This window comes from Scophthalmus maximus, chromosome 13 (genome assembly GCF_022379125.1).
Source record: "Scophthalmus maximus strain ysfricsl-2021 chromosome 13, ASM2237912v1, whole genome shotgun sequence".
NCBI lineage: Eukaryota > Metazoa > Chordata > Actinopteri > Pleuronectiformes > Scophthalmidae > Scophthalmus > Scophthalmus maximus.
In genome coordinates, this window is record NC_061527.1 from 12086266 (window position 1) to 12103863 (window position 17598).

At 39.5% G+C, this 17598-nt stretch overlaps 1 protein-coding gene and 1 long non-coding RNA gene across 4 annotated transcripts in view; one reads left to right on the forward strand and one right to left on the reverse strand.

The window, feature by feature from the left end:
* Positions 1-17598, reverse strand: part of pex5la (peroxisomal biogenesis factor 5-like a) — a 73806-nt gene that overhangs the window by 34256 nt on the left and 21952 nt on the right. For 2 of the 3 annotated variants that reach the window (XM_047336841.1, XM_035647203.2), the window contains exon 2: positions 7226-7330. The exons of the other annotated variant lie outside the window; for it this stretch is intronic. In XM_047336841.1, coding sequence (XP_047192797.1) covers positions 7226-7330 — 105 coding nt within the window. The remainder of the gene's footprint in view (positions 1-7225; positions 7331-17598) is intronic. 3 annotated transcript variants of the gene reach the window in all.
* Positions 1-17598, forward strand: part of LOC118317986 — an 86832-nt gene that overhangs the window by 28320 nt on the left and 40914 nt on the right. The gene's annotated exons all lie outside the window — the stretch shown is intronic.

A 17598-nucleotide genomic window follows, 5' to 3' on the forward strand; every position in this document is an offset into this window, starting at 1 on the left:
GGTTTAAGTCTTTTTCAATGAGTGGCTACTTTATTGGGCACAGGTCAAAAAAATCGAATGCAATTCAGTACAACAGCTCAGTCGTGAATTTTCCCTTTCTGAAGATAAAAATGGTCAGTTTTGATTGACATGTTCATGGTATTAATGATAGTGTGTTTATGATTGAGGTCGCACAGCAGTTACAGTACAGTAGTGGTGGTGTTGTACTGGACTGGATTACAATGAAATGTGTTTCTAATATTCTGCTATCCTCATGTTTATAGATGAAGAGGACAAAACATGGTAAACAAAATGTCAATACACTGTTTTTCAGTCTAGTTCCACACCACTGGGAAGTACCACATACATAGTAAACATACAGTCAAATTAAAGTATGTTAGGTGAAAAGTGATTATTTACCTCCCTGTCTAGATTTACATGTATAATAAACCCTTTTTAAGAAACCCATGTAAATGAATATGATTTAGGAAATGGGGCCTCTCATCAACATTATGTCCAAGAAATCAGATTACAGACAGATGACCAGTTTACTACAGTCATGTCATCTCACTGAATGGATGCTAATCACAAAATGGAAAACCAAAAAAGGTTTAATGAGTGCTGCTTGTAACTCCTTCCACACCATTAAAAAAGATAATCCCCTTGCCTGTGATGCACCAGTTTGTCATCTTGCCAGTGCAGGTGCAGAAGAGTTTACATATGATTGATTATTGGTGTTTGAGGCCTGGACACACCAGGTGCAGCTGACCACTATCTGCCAAACCAATGCTTCATAATTTGGAGGGGAAAACCACTTTGGTCCCATGGAAATGTTGAGCCAACACCACTGTTGTCAAGCCTGCGCGGTGTGGCAGCGAGGAAACATGACATTTACTGTTGTTGCTCTTCAGGCCTTGTTCGCAAGCAGAATTTTAATGAAGGTGCTAAAGGCTCAATTACCAAGCATGTATGGACTGGACAAAACCCGCCATATGTTTGATGCGGATGTGTTTTTCTGTAGCATATCTACACTGTATAGTGCATCCATTTACAATCACAAATGTATAATATAGCCATTGTTTCCCCTATGACTTTAGGGAGGGTGGGTGGGTGTGGAGGGGGGCTGGGGTATTTATATCAGACAAGATGGGTCAAATCATGTCCTCGCCAGCAGTGTTGGGTAAGTTAGCTAAATTTATTAATAGGTTACAGTTACTAGTTACTTCTTTCGGTGCGTTCTGTTATTAATAATAATAATGATAATGATATTTTACTTATAGTTAGAGTTACATAAAAAATCTAAAAGATGATGCCAGTTAGTTTTGTTAAAATCCCCTTAAGAGAAACACAAACACTGTTTTTGAAATGTATATGAGTCATATGGGGAAGGGTTATTACAGCACTTTGTTGAGTGACAGTTTTGTGTTGCTCAGCAAGAACGCTGACCAAGCACAGGTAATCAGAGTTTGTGCTGTTGTGGTGTCAGAATAAAGTTTGGTTCAAGGGAGTTTCACGGTGTGAAGTAACCTGATTTCACCCTCTGCCGCTGCCTGCCCGTGCATTTTCCCTCCAATTCTGGACCACGGCGACAAATCATAGGATGAGAATACGCTGCTGTAGGGTTGTTTATAAAGGTCAAATTTATTGAGTGCTTTACAGTGTGTGTTTATTCAGGAAGAGTGTAATTGAGTCTGACTGAAGGCTGCACTATTGTTAACTCAGTTACAGTTGATGGTGTAGTATCTAAAGGGGACGCTTCATTTCATCTCTGCTTCAAAACTCCATTAAACCTGCATAATAATAACATAACGGCTAGCCTTTAATGGACGAATTGAATGAGCTCAAATGGCTTCTGCTGCTTTAATTAGATGATTTGTACCCTCAGTCAGCTCGAACACTATCTCATTAAACTACCACCTCAAACATAGGTAGAAAAAAATTAACTGACAGACCCAGCCCAAGCAGGGAGAGGAGAGAAAGTCTATTTGTCATTCAGAGAAACCAGCAAGAGCTGCATTCATCCACCCTGTTATTATTATTGAACACATCAAAACACTTTTTTTTTTCAACCCGTTTTTAGCCTGTGTGTTTGTGTGTCTACTGGACGAGCTCACTTCGTTACTGTAGCCTGGGTTTTGGACTGTTGGTCATACAAAATAAGTAATTTCAGGATGTCATATGTCATTTGTTCCACATTTTATAAACATTTAAGTTAATTAATATATATATTTTTAATTAATCTGTTTTAAAAACAGGCTTTATTGGAGCCAGTTCTTTGTGTTACCTATATTGTCTTGTAATAATGATTCAATAATAATTATAATATTATTATATAATTAGTATTATTATAATTAAATATATAATAATAATAATAAATGAATGTATTATATAAGTAAAGCTTTTCCTTACGAGCAAGCACTACATATTTGTAAATTGGTGAATAAAAGAAACTTATACTTACCATGGGAAGGTTTGTATTAATTTAAATCTCAGTTTTATACAGCTCACAAAGAGGATGCTCAGTTTCACGGAATTGAATCAGCGCTTGTTTTTTAAATTTTATTTCAGGCACTGTCTCAGGCACAACATTAAGTCTGTACAGTGTTTGTTTTGTGGACTGATTAGCCAAAACCAGTTACCTCAATGTTGTACCTGAACAACTACTGAGGCTTTAGGTTAGTTACAGAAATATTCTAAGATACCAAAGATTATTCTTCATTCAATTTTATATAATCAAAACCAAACATCTGCAATACTAAATGTTTTAATGTCCAATGAAGTCCTAAGCTACATCCACACTACTATGTTTTAGTTTTAAAACATGTCACTGCTGGTATCCAAGACTTTAACAACCGGATCATGTATATTTAATCGCCAAGTAATGCGAGTAATCGACCTGAGAATATCCGCCCATTCTCTGTCATACGTGGACTTCAGTGATGTCGGGAAGATCTTAATGCTAATTGGCTTTAGCGACTTCGCATCACGTGTATATTTTGCTTGAGTTCAAATATTTCAACTTCAAGTTAGTGAAGCGAATGACGAGAATTTCACCTCTCCAGGTTATTCAAGTCGTGTCATTCGCGTCTCCACGTCTTTGCATTGACTTTGTACGTAAAGTCATCTTGCGAAAAATTTGCATCGCGTTTGGTGCGAACACAGCATTAGTACGGATGGGGATTAAAGCTGATACAGAGCTGAAACGCTTGTGTGGACAGAGATGGTTATAGTTTAGCATAACGATGTTGGCATTCAGCACCAACCCTTTCTGTGTCAAACTACAGTAGAGCCTGGAGAGTAGTTGTTGACTCTTTCAGTAAAAGTCACTTACTATTGCTGTTGGTCATATCTAATAATGACAACACTGTCAGTCTAATTTATATGTTGAGTCTCTGTAACGCTCAGATTGATTAATTATTTACAGACACAACCATGATCCTTACAATCATTGTTGATTGTCTTCTAAGCACTTGCTGTGATTGCCATGGGGGGCAAATTTTAGAAAAATGAAATGATTAGCCCTCTGCATTTTCCTCTTCCAAAAATCTGGAAAGTAGGAACAGTAGTTTTACTGTGTTCATCTGGGTGAGATGTGTCAGGCTCTTCAGTAGCAAGCGGCAAGCATTCGCCAATTATAGGTTAACTCTTAACCCAGGAGAGAAGCTCTCCGAGCTGTTTGCCCATTGCTCTCACTATCAGGAGGTTACCGTGTCCTCTCGCCGTCTTTTTTCATCCTTTGCTCCTCTCCTAGCTGTTACACCTTTTATCCCTCCTCTTCTATGCAAAGCACATCTGCATTTTGTTTACAAGTTCTTAAAGGAGTAATCTAGAAAATGATGTGATGGAGAGCTTCAGCTAATTGCGCCACTTGGGCTTGGTTCCTGGAGATCTCTCAGATGTGACTGTCAAGGGAACTTTGTACCGGTTGAGGACAGGCGGTTGAGGACAGGAGGAGGCGGGGAAGGTGGAAAACACTACATGAAGGGAAACGTGGATCCAAAATATCAAAGCAGAAAAGTTACAACAGTTGTAAGATAAAACCTGGAGGGCTTGGGAGGGATGGTGGTCTTGAAAAAATAATTACACCCAAGGACTAATGTGAAGGTATTTTATGAGTTGTCATAGTGTCTTGTACATTTGTATTTAGGCTGCACATTGGAAATGAAATCTTATGAAAAAAGAAAAACTAGAGCTGATCATTTCCTATTGTTGTGCATCTTATTTTTTTGGGATAACACTTGTATTATTCAATATTATCTTACATTAAACATCCCCCGTGAAAAATCCCAAATTGACAAAACAGTTTTGTATCTCTCAGTCCTTTCTACTTTCCTTGCCTGTTCGTGGCCCACGTCCATTTCTTCTGAAGATGTAAATCTTTAAAAACAGGTCACAATTATTAACTTTCAATTAAAAAAATGGCACATACATTTTTTCTAAAACAGCTGGGAACTGTTGACTCAATAAACTACGGTTCCCATTTTGATTGTAATGAAGGGACATGTCACCCAGTGCAGTGTGGATCATTCAAGGGGGCTCAGTAGGTTTTTGGACAACAACTGAGGTCAATGACTTCAAGGAATAAGATATATCAGGCTTTGGTTATACAGGTAGTTCTGGTAGAATCTTGTCATTGTTGGTTTTGGTCTTTTAATGGGATTTGTTGACATTAAAAAGGAATTCATTTGATAACTAAATTAATTGAAATTCACATGTAATAATGCAATCCTCAAGTCCCAGTATAATCTGATTTGTGTTTTTGTTGGCTTTCAGTTTGTGTTTCACAGTTTGGATATCTATGGTTATATTCACAAACTATTTATCTTGACAGATAAATCCTCCCTTATGGCCCCATGTAATGAGAAGAATTGTTAGGGATGTATATGATGTCATGCTGCTCAGAGAGTTTGGGCTGGTCTGCGACCCCTGACTCTGCAAAGCCCATCAAGACATATTGCACTTTACAAATGGACTTGACTTAACTTGACTTGACATATGGCGTGAGGAGCCACAGCCTGTCACTTGCTAAGTGACATCAAACTGGGACATGGTGCCTCTCAAGCTGCAGCCACCTCAGCCACAAGAGATAATTCTATAGTCAAGAGTTTTGTCTGGCCATGTGAAAACAACATTAAGTGGTCGGTTTCTACACTGCAGTTTTTCAAAATTTGTAAAAATGATATTTTTTTACCTAAAACAGAAAAAACAAGCAACCTGATCTGTTTTCTTTTTCTGATACTTGCTTTACTCCGTTCTGTCATTAAATATTTACCAAGTACTCTGAGTAACTTGTAACAGCTGCTTACTCCTGCGTCTGTGCATAAGAGTGAGAGCTGAGTCTGGTTCATACAACAAACAGGCCTGAACAGAAAGCTCGTTTTTTTGTTTGCATGCTTTGCATGTTGCCGGGTTGTTTTACTTTGCAGTTTCGAGAAGTTACTTGACAGTGATGTTGCAGATACTTACTGTAAATGGTACTTGACTGATAACAGCAGTTAGCTGTCATGTTATTCCACTGTCATTATTCCACAGCCTGCTAGGCTAATAAAACCCATTTGAAACTTATTTGACTATTATCAAAGTGAATTGTCGTCTGACTAAAGCAAGGCTGAAGGCTGCAGTGTTTTTAAATGGGCTGTGTTGTTCTGCTCTTATAGCCTAATGGTGCTTATCTCCGGGGGCAACACTTAAAGCTTAAAGCCATTGTTCATGGTTAGGGCCGGGCAGTGTGACCGCAATATGGGCTGTCGGCTTGATGGTTGGTTCTGGTCATGTATAATTGATTGTTATTGTTATTTAAGACAATTAGTGAAATTAGAAACATGAATAGATTTAGTAAGAGATCCATAATGATAGTAATTAAATTAATCACAGCTGTAGTCATGGTAATATAAATGCCAATCATGCCTCGTAAAATGTATCATATCCTTGGTGTCATATTCTCATGTAATTACATATCTGTGACTCAGTAATGCATAGTAGAGAGAGCTATTAGTGTGTGAGCAACAATAAAACTCATAACTGTAATTTTTGTGAGCAAAGATCGCTCGGTGAAAACCTTCATGAAATGGATGACTTTAACAAAGACATGTGTTAGTATGTAATTGTGCTCAAATTTAATGGTGGCTCTTCTCAGAAGGATTAGAAGGTATCAATATTTGTAATTGGTAAAATGTTATAAACCGGTAAATATTGATCATTATTATGACCTGTTGTGTGTCATCATATTGATTTCTGTGACACTGCAACATGAGTGAATTGATTCTACTTGTTTTGCTATTTGTTTTAAGTATAAAAGTCATACCTCGGTCAAAGCAGCTTCGCCTTTATTAAATTCCTTCCATTTGAGTGGAAACATGACATGTCATCAAACCAGACATTGTATTAGGGAATCAAACACGTATAAAGCATGCTACAGACACAGACAGATATAAGAGGAAACAGACACACACACACACACACACACTGCAGTGCGCTCACACACGCACTCACACACACACACACACAGTACACAGAAGCAATCAAGGACAGAGCAACAAAACTCATATTGGCATCTGGAGCGCCTGCTCCATCCAGCTCTAACACGCAAGCAAAAGAGAAGTGAAAAGCCGGCACAGTAATTTGCTGCAGTACTTTAAACACAGAGGTCTCAGTCGATCGCTCGATGCCATGCTGTGTGTGTGTGTGTGTGTGTGTGTGTGTGAGGCATAGCATTTTGGAAATTCATTCACACACTTGTTTGTGCTGAGGATTAGCTGCTTATGAGGTGTAAAAAGTTCATGAGGAAGTTTTTCCTGACATAATTAGAAATAGGAGAGGAAATTTGTAGTTGACCCTCTGGTTAATCACCCCCCCCCCCCCCCCCCCCCCCCCCTCTCCCCTCATACAGAACTCAAAATTCAACAAAGGTTAAGTAGAAGAGCAGTAATCTTTCAAAGGCTAATTTATGAAAAGTAATATTGATAACTGCAGCATTTTGAAGCTGCTTCTACAGATCACATGATCATTATTCACTGTTTGTGGTAATGTAGTGATGCCGTAGAAGGGTTTTATACCCCATAGAGCAGCTGGAAATGAAATAACTTTTGCTTGTCATACAGCTTAAGTAATAAGTTAGTAGACAGTGGCGGTCAGTTATAGGACACTTAAGGCTTTGCTATTGTTTCAGTATAACCAGCACAGGAGGACGCTCCACTTCGAGGCGGGGAGGGAGGGCGGGGGAGGTTTCTGAAATGGTTCTGCCCACCTTGGTAGTCACTGTGAGGAGGGGCTTCCCTTCTGATGACGCCTTACTTGGTATCTCCTTCAGGACCATGGCAACAGTCTTATCTGCAGCCCTAGAGTCTTTCCCCTACAACAGTGAAATCAACAATGACTTGTGTCAGGACAGTTGGACAACTCAGTGCTTTTTGCCCCCATCCAGGGCAACTTATACAGAACAGATTTAACCTTATGATGATGGACATACTAAAGCTTGTGGGGCTGTCTAACAACAAAAACATTGACTGAAGACATTTCCACAAGACTATGGCGATGAAAAGAGGGTCACTGCACAATGTCAAGGGTTTGACTTCAGACAATGATGAGCATGGTCGTCCGCAGCAATATTTGTCCACAGTATATGACAGAATATTGTACAGAGGTCATCACACAGACCCTATAACTTACTTTATGTACAGTACTGTATTTATAAGGCAAAAGAAAGTGCATGTTGAATAGCTTATGATATAATTGGTTAGTTATGATTGTAAAGCTACAATAGGAAATACTGGATCATTTCATCTCTGGAGCTGCAACGATAAGTTCATTTTTGTGCAAAAATGGCAAAAACTATTTGAAATTTGCATATGATCTGGTTTTCATAGTGTCCTGTGATAATGCTGTACATGTATCTTCTGGTTTTTGGCTGTTGTTCAGACAAATCAAGACACCAAATGGAATCTGGCAAGTTGCGATAGACATTTTTCAACAGTTAATCAGGAAAAAGAATCAATAGATTGATCGCTAAAGAAAGTCAGAGTTAGTTGCAGACCTGATATAAGAAGTCTTCAGAGTGTGTCTGAGTTTTCAAACCAGGGTGCTCTCTCTATGTTAAAGGAGACATATTATGCTTTTTCAGTTTGTCCCTTTCCTCTAGTGTATTATGTAGGTTTTTTGTGTATGTAAAAGATCTGTGAAGTTAAAAAGCAGAAAGTCTGTGGTAAAGGGAGCTGCAGGAATGGACAGTATGAGGAAGCTGATGCGTTAACTGAACATTAGAGCATTTAAACTTCTCAAGTAATAACCCAAATTGACATTATGAACCTGATTAAGAGCATTATATGTCTCCTTTAAATGATGACAGAATTGAAAAGGAGAACAATACAGTACATTTTTTCTAAAGCAGATTTCTTCAGTGACCATATTGGACACTGTCATTTCTTGTTGGTGGGGTTTCTGATGGCCTGGTGGTTGTGATGCAAACATCACCAAGGTCCCTGGTTTGATTCTGGCTGGCGACCTCTGCATGTTGGACCCTCCTCTGTTTCTTTTATTCCTCACCATATCCTGCCTGCATTGCTACTGTAACACTAATGTAATGAAAAATGCCAATAAAGACGGCTACAGTTGATCCTTATGGGACATCGACAGTAGCCGCTCTACTACTCTTCCTGGCCGTCACGGAGGAGAAGCTGTGTTCTCCACACTAACACCCATTTGTGAACTGACGCTCCCAGGAGCCGCAAATAAATGATAGTAAAATAAGTGGCATATTTTGACCTGCTGTAACACTGGTGGTCACTGGAGAAACAAGTTTGCTTGCCACTTGGCAAAACAGTCTTACATAATCTCTGTAAATTCATAGACTGAGACATCATTGTGACCACGATATCAAAACTTGCCCTTTGAGCATAAACTTTCCTGCCCTCCATCTACCACCCACACACCCTTCATGGAAGAAAACTGTGTCAGGCTTATGCGATAATTGCCACCGCCACATTACATAACAGCGGAAATTGATTACATAAGAGGTCAAATTGATTTCGCCAGCCTATTGTCATCCCTTTCACCTCACCGTCACGACAGACACTGGACTGCAGAACCCACCAGCTTTCCCTCCAACATTCATTCACTTTTACAATTTACCGCTAGTGCGCTTTTAATCATTTTTTAGACACACAGATGTCACAGAATTACCGCTGCCACAGAAGACTACACATTTCATCTCAGATAACCACTCATCCTTCTGCAATTAAATTTGCTGACCAGAGAGAGACAAGAGAGCGAGAGACAACAAAGAGAGGAAACGGCTGCTCATCACGCTCACTTTCTACATTTTGAAGACTCCGTGAAGCCGCCCGCTAAGACAGAACATGAAGAACACTGGAAGCATTTTAGCTGGATCTTATTAGGGCTTTTCACGTTTCCACTTGCCAGAAAAACGGATTAGGTATTTCTGCCACCTATTTCCCCCGAACCGATCATGTCACAAAAATGCGTGTGGCTCGAGTTCCCTTGAAAGCCTAATGTTTCTAATAAAGTCCCAAACGCCACCTGAGCCCACTCCCTTAGCTGAGACTCGCTCAGTATAAATTGAACAACATCCTTTGTGCCAAAGCGCTGCCAGGAGCAAAGTGGCTTTCACAAGGCCAGAGATTTGGAAAAGCTCAAAACAATCCTGAACATTTGTTTTTTAGTCGTTGTTTTTCCCCCGGATGGCAGATGATGCAATTTGAACTGTGCTGAATGTTCCTTCCGTGCCGTATGTGCAGGTATTGTGGGAGCCAACAGTGTCAAGGATTTCTTCACACAGTCAGTCTGTGCTGGCTCACAGTCTTGGCCAGCCCGCTCTGTTGTTTTCGGTCAACTTTTTGCTAAACTGGCTCTTATTTATTTTGCTATTATTATAGATGTGTATGGCAGCAGAGTGGACAGTTGTTGTTTTTTTTACAACTTTGTTTTCCTAACGAAGGTATGTTTCACAATAAGAATCATTTTTGTGTTGAAAGGAAGAAAAGTGAAAGCTTTTATTTCATTGTCTGCTAAAAGGGACAACAATCTACAAAAATTTAAGACAGTAATGTGAATTATTATTATTATTTTTGTTTACAAACAACTGATTTCACCGTCTGAGCTGAAATCATGAAATTGTTTACTTTCCTAATACAGCAGCATCTGACTTGAGGTTTGGTCACCGTGCGGCTCTTCTGGAAGATAAAATCTGAAAAACGAATCATCCACAAATAAAAGTTAAGGTAGTAAGACAAGTCTGGTGAGTTTGTTCAGAAAAGTAAAAATTCTGTAATTCTGCTTTCAGGCGGAAGCAATGACCTGAGAGAATCCTGCGTCTGTTGGTGGGTGTAGGCAGCACCACTGCTGTAGCCTGACCCAACAGATTGTCTCATTGATCCTCTCCCTTGTCCACCGTCAGTTAGAAGTGATGATGAATCCTTGAAATAAGAATCTGTTTTTAACACGACTTTTCTAACGTCATATAATTTTTCTATCTCACCCCCCCCCTCGCCCCAATGTCTCCAGTCTGGGACTATTTGAGAAAGGCGAAAAGGACTCATCAAGCGGTTGATTCATTATGATAGTTGTAAAGTGCGTTACATTAATGAGAGTTTGTTGTAATGTTCAGTGTAGTAGCATTATGATTACTTTAGTAATGTTTTTTTTAATTTATATTAATTCCAGTGTCTGTCGGCCCATTTAAATTAAAAAAAAGAGACAGAAACACCATCAAGGAGTTAAAAATACATCTGTACATTGCCAGATAATCCATCTCATACAACAAAGGCATGCATGGTCGCTCAGACTAATGATGAGTAAAATTACATTTTTAATGCGGGACTGCTGTATTGTATCCTCAGTGGCATTCACAGGATGTAATGAAATAATCTATTCTGAATTTCATGTGTCATTGACTCTACACATGGAAGCCTATTTAGAGATTATATACTACCATTACATGGCAGCACTGTACTTTTTACATATCTGAGTTCAAGTTTCACGGGTTCAAGGGCCACTGGACATGGTACTGAGGGGGTTATATACCGTAATCAATAGTGCATGCCTTTGGTGTGAAAGGAAAAATCTTGAGCTAAGGTTTCGGAAGGAAAGATAATACAACCTTCAAAGTCGAGGATGGTCCAGACTGTCAGTCAAGTTGAATTTCTTGTGTAAAAACAATACTTATAATAAAGTTGGAGTGAAACAAATAATATATGTATATATATATATATATATATATATATATATATACAGTAGACACTGAGCTTTTGGTGAGGACTTGTGGTTTAACTACTGTTTATTCTACACGGAAGACAGATTTTCTGTCTGGTTATCAGTAGTTTGTTGTCTCTCCTTGTAGCTTGTATCTTTTTTGGTGAAAATGAAAGTTGGTCTGTCACTGTCTAGAATATACAAGTAGTAGTGTGTTTGTTGTTGTTGGAATACAGTATTTATCTGATAAAAAAGAAAATACACTGCACTGCCCTCTTCACAGAACCTGTAAAAGATGGATTTCATGAGGGAATACCTGCTGCTTGAAATCAGGGCACCTCTGTGTTGATCCGTTTTATCGTGTTAAACAGGTGACATTTACTGGAAGTCCTGCATTATGTAACAAAGAGGAGGCTTCCCCACGAGATCTACTTCCGAACCAGAAGGGAAAAATAGCAACCTAATTTAAAGCTTGGATTTTAGACATTTGAAATACAGTATTGCAATTTCGGGATGATGCTCAATCAGGACATCTATTTCCCCATCTATTGCGAAGAATGGTCAGAACCTGGAGCACAATCTGCTGCCGTGTTTTTCCACATGCTCGAGCCTCAGCTGGCTGTAATAATGAACTGTGGTTTTTGATGTGTCTCCCTGCGCTTTCTGGCAGACCTCTGTTCTCTCCCCTCACAAATCACTCTTGACATCAGAGAGGTGTCCAAAAACAAAAGCTGGGATATGCCTCTCTGCAGATTGAATATTGATCACAGTTGGGGATGAGAACGTACTCTGTGAGGAAAATATACAATATGCTTGTGGCTACAGTGAGCAGATACAGTGGCAAATAATGAGAGGATTGCAGCACTGATTCTAATAAGCCAACGATAAGGAATATCCTCTGCCCCTCATTAGGAGCCTAAATAAAGGCTGCTGTCTGCAGGGCTTCCCTCCACCTTCTGGTCTTCAGATTCAATGATCAGCTGGCAGTGCTGTACTGAAGTCAAGCTCTAGCTCTCTGACTGTAATCAGCAGTGCAATTGGGGGGTGGGGGGTGCAAAACTTTGTGATTTTGGTGGCCAGAGATGCAAAAGCAGGGCTGGTGCAGAGCAAAGTGGAAAAGACACTGGATAAGGACGATTAGACGATTATTAAGTGTATTGATTCACATTCAAAGATGGGGGAACTTCGCTGATGTATCTCTGTTAATAAACAATGGACCCTTAACAGTCTGTGGATTCCTGGTATACATATATTTATGTTCATTCAGTTTTTCCCCGAGTGTTTGTTTTTTGAAATTTTGGCGAATTTTTCGGCGTTCCAGTATTTTAAAAACTGGAAGGAAATGAGAATCATGCAAAGTCTCTCTCTCACTCACACACACACACACACACACACACACACACACACACACACACACATACACACAGACAGGAGGCCACTCACTCTGGTGCTTCGGTTCCTTGGTGCTCCGTATATTAAAGCCAATAACTGACTTCCAATAGCACTAAGACCCTGGATAAGCTAAGCTAACACCTAGAGATGTTACCGGCTCTTCAGTTTTATTGCTGCCATTTCAGTTGAGGCAGCTCATTTTCTGCCACTGTTTATTGGCTTTCATATGCTTTATGGGAAATGATTCTTATAATAAATGACTGAACCGTGGCAGCTATGGCTGTTTATACACAAATGTCACTGAAAACTGTAAGTTGGTGTTGTCTAGATGATTATTGTAATTTACTGTGTTTACAGCTGCTCATAAATCTCTGTCCCACAATTATTGGCCTGTACTGTGAGAGTTTTTGCAGCAGTAGCATGCCAAAGACGAGAGATTTTATTTTTTGTCAAGGATGGCAAGTACAAATCATGTCCAGAATTAACATATAGCTGAGGGAAATTTATACAACATTTTTACAAATAACTACCTCTACGCCAAGGCTCATCTCCTGAGGATACATTTATTACCCACTAGTGTTCCTAGAGTGGATGATAAAGACTTGAAAAATGTGACATTAAGTCATTGCCAGCCTAATTAACACAAGACATGATCTAACTCTGAATGCCTAAAAACTGTTTTGAGTCACATTCAGATTCAGGTCACTTTTTAGTTTGTGAAGCAATGTTCTCAGCAAAATGATCTTATGTAACTGCAATTATTCTAAAGTGCACATAATTATAACTGTGAAACACAACATGGTGAATTTATTTCTCTGGTTACCTTCTTTTCAAAAGTGCAATTCAGGCGACTGAACTAATTAGAGGCATCAGAAGCTGCAGCGAAGTTGTCGGTTTTTAATTGTTTCCTGTGTGCACATACTATACAGCAACTAATACAGCATAGAAAATTAATTATTTCCACTTTCAAGAATTAATCAAGCAAAAGAAAATGATGCCTGCATGTCGCCTCATTGTTACAAGGAATAGTTTCACATCTTGAGAACTATAGTCTCATGTCTGTATGGCAGGATCCAGTAGCCACAACATAAACACTATTACCAAATATCTGCAATGATAACCATTGAATAATAATTTATCTGACTCTCGAAGTTGTGGCAACTCAAAATACATTTAATGAATGATTTACTCAAAAGTATATCTATATGGTTGCCACTTTGATTCAAGAAAAAGACGGAAATTTAAAAAAAATCTGTGAAATGTATTTGACCTAAAGTGTTATCACCACTGAGCCTATTCTTTGTCCCCAGCCACTTTAAAGTGAATCAGCGTATTCTATTTGCACAGATGTTCACCCGCAAACTGCTTGGACAGCGGTGCTTAGCTGGTGATCTGTATAAAAGTATTTGCCTGTCAGGAATGTCTGTCATAGCACTGTGACTGACAAGTCTGCTTGGATTTAGGCTTTGGTGACGCTTTAAATCCCTCGGTCAACAAAAGAGGTTTCAGATGATTTGCTGTGAGCCGCCCAGTGGCTGCATTTCTGCACCTGCAGCATTTAACAACTGCAGGACGTGTCAGACTGGTGCTGTGAATCAGACCCAACGCAAATGCTTTTTAAGTTTACTCAGGTGAGCTAAAGCAAACTCGTAGCATCACATGACATTCATGGTTTTATAAGGCAGGATTTTTTTTTTTTTTTTAAATCGCTATATTTGCCCTTTCTGTTGTGGTATGTAGCATAAATAACACATTGTTTTCATAAACAAAATGTGCTATCCCTTGGTCTTTTTTTCTTTAAGTTTGACTTTTTAGTTTAGCAGCATGCTCCATAATAATGATTAATATTTCCTGCCATTTTCTGACCCTGAAAACCAAAAGATTGAATGCAGGGCAGCTGCACACAGAATGAAAAATTAAAGTACAGAATCACCCTCTAATTGTGAGAACCTCCATTAGCCAAAGTACACAAAGACTGCCATCAGTGTTTCACTACAACAATCTCTCTATCAATCACAATCGATATGAATCACTCTCTATTGATTATCCTTCATCGATAACATGAGGCGTAGCAACATTTTAATCCAGTGATGCAGATTTGTGAGCCTCGCTCACAGTTGAAGATCTGTGTGATACAGTGTGGGCTCTGAATGGAGAGCAGCTCATGCAAATAAGATCCAACTATTCACAGTGTAACTGGATCGTGTCTTCGCATCCGGGGATGTATAAAAGGCTGTCAGCCAGTGTCACAAGTGATGAACACACACACACACACACACACACACACACACACACACACACACACACACACACACACACACACCCGCACACGCACACACACACACACACACATGCACCCATTTCAGACATTGGGCCTGAAAGCAGAACAGCCATGAATTTTCTAGAGCTGACGAAAATGATGAGACACGTGAACTGGTCTTAACTTGTTTTTGTTTTTTGTCACTTGACAAGTAAATTCTAATCACTGAACATTTCAGCAGACCTTATAAAAACTGTCGGTTTTTGGAAACTAACAACAACTGCAGAAATTGGATGTTACTTGAACCATACTGGTGACACTGGTGGATGATTTGGAACATTATTCTATTGGAACAAGTCCTTTATGCAATATATTTTATTGCTTATTTTGGTAAATCTAAATCTATGGAGAGCTGTCAAATAGGTGCTACACCCAAAATATGAACATGAATAATAATCAACTTTCCCTAATGAAATAACTTATTACTCACAATCTAATATATAACTCTCATTGATGTACGGACCATGAACATGATTCCATGTTTGATACATTGCATAAAAACGTGTCATTCCTGACTGTCAAAAAAGCAATTGACAAACTCTCCACTCAAGTGTCACTTACTGTAGCTTTCAGTTGTGACACGGCCTTCATAAAAGACCATGTGGTGTGGTCAAAACCTCCAGATCAACGGAGCAAATGTCCAACCCTTGATGCATGATATACTGTAAAGCCTGGCTATATAAAATGTACTGTGAAATCAGAGGATGACACCTTTTTTTGATTGCACGAAATGGACAATAAACTCTGGTCTTTGACTGAGATGTGACTGTAGGTCAAAGGTCAGTAGGTCAGGAGGACACTGCAAGAAGATCACTTATCCTATGCAAAGGAAACTCCCACTTAGAGTCATCAACTGATAAAAATTAAGTGCTTCTCATTAAAGAAACAGCCGGCCAACACGATACTCGTACTAAACTGTCCAACCTGGATGCGAGCGATGAATATATAATCCCTGTGGATACTCTAGGCTCATGCTGAAACATGGACATCAAACACAGGCTTGCCGCTCATGAAACATTAACACGGGATCACAGAGCATGTAAAAAGCATGTCAATTTCAACTCAGGCTGCACAACGACCCGACTCTAGGGGCAACCGGCATCCTACACCAGAGGATGCATGTTGGACTCATAAATATGTATGCACACTGGACAGTGTTTCCACTTGACTTTAAATGCTTGTGAACTGGTGAGGGAAATGACTCAGGAAGTGTTGGCAGTGGTGTAAAAATTGGCCTGTGGTATTCATTACACATGAGGCTACACTCACGAGATGATTTTTGACAGATGAACATTTCCTCAACCCCGAGTTGGCAAAGAAAAACACAAGGACTGTGCTGAGGTTTCTAGTGTGCTTGGTTCAGTATTCTGAGTAGTGGATAATGCATTCCCATTTCTCATCATAACGGCATAAATCAACATTTTTATACAGCGTAAATCCAGCTACTTACAGTATATAGAACATATACTGGCAGTCCGGCTGGATGTAAAGTACACGTAGGGGATGTATGGAGAAAAAATAATACGATTTAAAACAAATTAAACTGTAATTTTGTCACTTGCGATTTTCCTTTGAACTTGTATCACCTGCATTTATAGTAATTAATGATAATAAGAGCTCATAAGCCACATTTCTGGAATCCATATGGCTTTGGCGCTGTGCTTGAATCGCATTTCCCTTTGCGCTTGTCTTACTAATTGCAACACTTACAGAAGTGTCATGTTATTCACTTTTACGAGCTTGTGTTAACACACTCTCGCAACCTCTCAGAGGACCGTAAGATTCACTATGCTGTATTTACCATTTCACTCAACAGGCTCTTCTTTCCTCTCCTTCTCCTAAAGCTGTATGTATTCTCCGGAGACAGCTCCACTGTCAGGTACAACAGCTCATGTGTGACTACCACTCTTTTGAGCGGGAGTTTTTTAATTGCCTCTTTTTTTAATTCTTTAAATTACTCCTTGTGTCTGCTGACAAAGGAACGAGATAGAAATATAAAGCTTTAAAGGGATCCACAGCTTCCAAAGATGGTTGTTTATAGTCATGTCAGTCACAAGGACAGGGAACAGGCTATCATTTCAGCTGCCATGACCATATTGTCGACAAACACAGTAGGACACAGCTGGGGTTAGCCGTGAAAGGGAGAACTTGCAACAAACCTCCAGACCAGTATGCAACGAGAGAACAGTGACTCCACTGCAGGACCAGTGATTTCCATCTGATGAACTGGATAACCTCTCATCCTCACAGAGTGAAGTCATTAATTAGAGTAAATCTAAGAGAAAAAACGATCTCAGATTGTGCGTGACTTTTCTGTAAGAGATGTGAGAAGCATGTGCAGCAAAAACACCAAACCACTCCAAGGTGGTCTCTGACATGACAGAACAAATCCTACACATTGTGCCTGCACATCCGACTGTGAAAAAGACATTGCTCTGCAGACGGGCACAGAGATGTTGTGAAACAGCATTCAGAAATGCTGAAACAAGACTTTATTGATCTGTTGAACACAGTCAGTGCTCTGAATGCTGACGTGTTTATCAGTGGCCCCCACCACCACCACCCACAGCAACTACTGCCTGTGAGGATTGACTCTCTTCACCGTCGAGTTGCCATCTTGTTCAATGATTCCAATGCAAGAAGTTGCTAATTTAGCCTCTTTCGAATTCATGGCTCATGAGTTGAATTTTTCTTCTCCAGCT